This window comes from Chiloscyllium plagiosum, unplaced genomic scaffold (genome assembly GCF_037043375.1).
Source record: "Chiloscyllium plagiosum isolate Xiang-an unplaced genomic scaffold, Cpla_swu_hap1 HiC_scaffold_8, whole genome shotgun sequence".
Taxonomy (NCBI): Eukaryota; Metazoa; Chordata; class Chondrichthyes; order Orectolobiformes; family Hemiscylliidae; genus Chiloscyllium; species Chiloscyllium plagiosum.
The window spans coordinates 82613375-82618221 of NW_028270146.1; the positions used below are offsets into that span (position 1 = coordinate 82613375).

The 4847-nt window shown below is 39.4% G+C and overlaps 1 protein-coding gene across 1 annotated transcript; it reads right to left on the bottom strand.

Annotated features, from left to right (window-relative positions):
* Nucleotides 1–2436: 2436 nt before the first annotated feature.
* Nucleotides 2437–3328, bottom strand: LOC148149430 (zinc finger BED domain-containing protein 5-like). The gene is given in 3 exon segments (XM_087990218.1): nt 2437–2852; nt 2855–2980; nt 2983–3328. Coding segments are annotated over 3 exon segments (888 nt in total).
* Nucleotides 3329–4847: the final 1519 nt, after the last annotated feature.

Genomic DNA, 4847 nt, shown 5'->3' on the forward strand with positions numbered 1-4847 from the left:
TCTAATTTAGTCTCATTTGCCAACACTTGGCCCATATCCCTCTAAACCCTTCCTATTCGAATACCTACCAAAAGACTTTTAAATGCTGTAGGTTCCTGAGAAAGAAAGAGATAGACTAGATTTGTTAACACTATGTTATCTTATAAGGAGGGGTTTGTGATGGTCCCAGACCAGATGTATTTGCGTAAAACCATGAAGAGGTTAATTGAATCTAAAGATGTTTAAGCTCAGGTGTGTGGCAACTCCAGGAAGATGCTATTAATCTTCATGACTGAGAATTGAAGTTAAATAAACCACATTGAGGTTTTAGAGAAAGTGATTTTCTGGTGTAACCAGTTATAACATCAACTAGGATCATAATGGAAGATTTATCTGCGGCCAGATATTGGTCAATTCCACCATTTCCTTTCTCCTAACCAAAAAAAATAAAAGTTGCCTTTGGTACAAACACCACCTATAGGGATAAACTACAACTACAATAGTGCAATTTCTAAAGGATTCCTGAAGAAGGGCTTATGCCCGAAACGTCGATTCTCCTCCTTTGATGCTGCCTGACCTGCTGCGCTTTTCCAGCAACACATTTTTCAGCTGAAATTTCTAAAGTAACAGTTTTAAATGGACTAAGTAATTGAAGTTCCAGAGAAATGAACTTCTTAAATCTTTTTCGTTACGTGCAAGGAATTGACAGAATTACTAGAATTCACAGAATTAACACATCTGGTCTTGAAGACCAATTCAAGGCAAAAAAATGATCTTCAGGATCAATAAACCACAATTCATGTCATGCAAATTGCAAACCAAACATCTATTGACTAGTTTGTCAGAAGATGCCACAGCCAAGAGTATTAGTGTGACCTCTGTGAAAAGGAACTGTCAAAGAAGCTCAGTAAGTTAGTCATTGTCTCTATACCAATTAAAGCCTTTAGGAATGAACCTTTTTGCAAGACACTGTACTTAAGCATGGACACAAGTATAAAACAGTAGAAGCAAACTAACAACAATTATATGCTTCAAGCGCAGCCAACACGTTCACTATCATTAACAAAATGAACCAAAGCAAAAAGGTCGAAGTGATGTAGTTTGTCATACCGACACAAAAGCTTTCAGCTTTTGGTGATTCCTGTACACACGTGGTACCATGGGATATTGGGCATGTGCCCAAGGCCACGCCAGACTCCAGAACAAAATATAAGTGACCAACACCAGCAGCAAAGAAAATGTTAACAAGGTACATAAACATCAATGAGTTTCTGAGTCAAACAAGAGAAAGGCACATGTCAGAAGATGACGAGGCTTCCCATATTGTTATCCTCACACGCCATGTTTATGGTCTAGACCAGTGTTTCTCAACCTTTCCGTATTCAACGCCCCCTTCTTATCCTTGAAATCATGCAATGCCCCCAAATCACCAAAGTCTGTTTTTGCACATATAACTGCAGTGCTGAAAATGGAAAACTTTTGTGAAATATATTTTATATACAACAAAAAATAAATGTTATCATTTATTACTGTTCTTACTGTCCACCTACTTTTGGCTCAGTCTGTATAAAATTTAGTCTGTGATAGCAAAATAGTCAATGCGATCCTTGTGGTTCATGTTGTCTTGCTAAATCTGGTTCAATTTTTGTCAAAAACAATCTCAGGTCACCACGCTGAACAACATCCATGCGATTGTGGGTCTTATCTTGTATTCTGGCGATGGCACTGAATCCTTTCTCAACCAAATAAGAGGTCGGAAATGGTAGTGCAAACCGCTTTGCCTCTTCGCTTAATAGCCGGAAACGACATCGGGTGGCATCTTGAATCCAAAAAAGGGGCTCACCCATTTGCGAAAACTGAATTTTCATTGCAGTGTCATTTTGGAGCTCTATCATTTCTTCCTGAAGGCGAATGTCCATTTCTTCTGCGCATGAGATAAAGGGGTCAGTCAGCCATGTAGGGATCTCCAGCTCGATAAGATCAGCAAATCGTATTTTCATATCATCCTGCAGTGCATGAATGTGAGCTGAGTAGATAAGTAATTGATCATTAGTAACATCCTCCGCGATATTGTTTAAACTCGGGAACTGGTTAAACTCACGACGCCTGATATTCTGATGAAAGAGATCAAGTTTCACAATAAAAGATGTAACAGCATTCCTTGCTTTTATGAAACTCATTATCTCCTTGTATCTGCATGATCGGCGAATTGCACTTATCGAATACATCCGCGAGATATGCACAGTCGTGTTTTACAGTTTCGGCTTTCATACAAGGGTTTTCATTGCTTCTGTGTAGGAATTCGATGATAGAATCGAACAGTTCATGGAAATGATTGAGGCATTTTCCTTTCGAGAGCCATCTCACTTCTGTGTGTAGCAGCAGTTAGAGAAATTCATCTTCATTATCTTTACAGAGTTGGCGGAGAAGTCGTTCATTCAGAGTATGTCTCTTTATTTAAGTTACCATATCTATCACCACTTGTAGAAAATGGTTGAGGGCTTCACTAAGTTTCTTTGCAGCCAGATGCTGCAGATGGATAATGCAGTGTACTGTGAAAACATGTGGCACTTCTCTCTTTAATAATGCAACAAATCCTCGATGTTGGCGTGCATCTGTAGCACAAGCAACAATGTTTTTGAAGGGAACAGACTTTTTATCAAAATAATCCTTGACGCAGTTGAAGATAGTCGTACCTTTGGTATCTGTCGGTAGATCCAGAGCAAAAAGTAGTTCTTCGCGTATTTCATTTTTGTCGATGAAACGTACATACCTCAAAAGTAAAGCTTGATTTCTGCATATAGTACTTTCGTCTAGTTGTAAGGCGATTTCTTTCAATATCAAAAGGGAACATAATTTATCCTCAACATTTGAGCCATTTCATCAATGCGCCTTCTCACAGAATCGTTGCTAAGAGGAATATGCTTGATAGTCATTGATGGTTCCTGATGTAGCACGGTTGATAATACTTCAGCAATAGCTTGAAGCACCAACGATTCACTACGGAATGAGGTTTACCACATTTTGCAATTAGCTTCGTTATGTTGTATGATGCCACAAGGCCATCCACATTTGTGGCTCCTATCATTGAAAAAGCAGTGGAAATCTTTGGCCGCTGATTGAATTTATTCTTTAATGTTTGAAAATATGCCAAATCTTTGTCCTCTTTGTCACTGTGTTTCTTTTCCAAATGTTTAATAAGATGGGAAGTCTGCATAGCCTCGTTGGAAAAACTTTGTTCACAGAGCAAGCACAGTGGTAACTGCTTATTAGGTGGAGATTGAATAAAACCATATCGCAAATAGTCCATGCTATACTGCCTGCTCTTTTTCTTACTTGATGAGGCCATTTTTACACTGTCGCTTGTATACCCTGAAAGAATCATGGGTATTACCTTATCGTGATAATTTTAAGACGCTCAGACAAGTCACAAAATTTGATTGACGAATTAGGATGTAATGTGCATTCATTCTACCACCTGGTAGAGCAGTTGAAAAGCTGTCTATCATCTTCCTAGAAGCAACACGAGTTAGGTGATATTGATTTCGGCAGTAGAATCAGTGCCAACTGCGAACGAGTTCAAATGGTTTGCCATTTACAGAGAAGACTATCAATAATAGCACAGCAACCAATCAGAGCGCACGCCTTCATGGGTGCAGGGAAAATAACAGACCCGTGTTAAGCAACTATCCATCTGCACACAGCAATGTCCTTTAAGGACACGGCAGTCTTCCAAGTGATTGGTAAACTCTCTACAAAGTCATTCAGGCCCCCTTGCTGCCCCCTTTGACTTCAACGCCCACCGAAGGAAGGCAAATACCCCTCCGTCCCCATTGAGAACACTGGTCTAGACATTTACAACCATTAATCTCAGATGTCCTGAAAATACATTAAAACTAAAATCAACACAGGAGCTAGTGTCAACACATTATGAGTAGACATCCTGAAGACTATATACCTAACTGGGTGCCACTCCATTGTATAATGGATCACCAATTCTGTGCAGTGGGAGAATCACACAGTTGTGCCAATAAAGATTGTGGAATCACCTGTTCATCTACCAATGTAAATGCTACTGGTGTAAAGATATTTCTTTTTATTTTTCTGTATTTTTGATTGTGGACTGAAGTGGGAAAAGATCTGCTTTAAAAACCAAGAATTCTGGAAATATTACTACACTTTTTTTAAAAAAACATGTTAACTGACAATCTTTATAAATGCTGTTTACTGTACTGAATGGATGAATGATGTTATTGTTAGATATATCTAAGAAAATACAGCAAAAAATGTGTCACTGCAATTTGATGCCAGTTTGAGTTACAAAAATAATAAAAAGAAATTACTTAAATAGAGTTCACCTTCCGTTCAAATTGGGTCTCAAGCACAGCTTCTGCAAGGTCTCTGCAAGGTGCTCCCGTCTTCAAGGAGTTCCCATTCTGGCTACAGTAACGATGATGGGTTATGCCCTAGGAGACACTGGCTCTGCTACTGCTGCTGACTGGCTGACACTGCCAAGAGCCCAGGCTCCAGGCCTACTGCAGCCAGGAGTCCCCTGTCCAGACACTGTCACCTTCAAAAACCCATCACCATCAGGAGTCCTGTTTGTACAAATAGTGGTTAGATTATTTCAAACGAGCTGGAGCCAGAGGGAAAATATAAAGAGAAAAGGAGTTGATTGGCCTGTGGACTGGTGACTATTTGTCAGTGAAAAATAACTATTTGTCATTGCCTCAGTGGCACTATATTTGAGGTGTATACTAGAATCCAGGAGTGCTTTGTGGAATAAACTATCTGTTTCTGTCATAGTATCATGCCCTACAACTGACCCTGAAATAGCAAATTAAGGTCCAGAACCAGACTTTATGGCT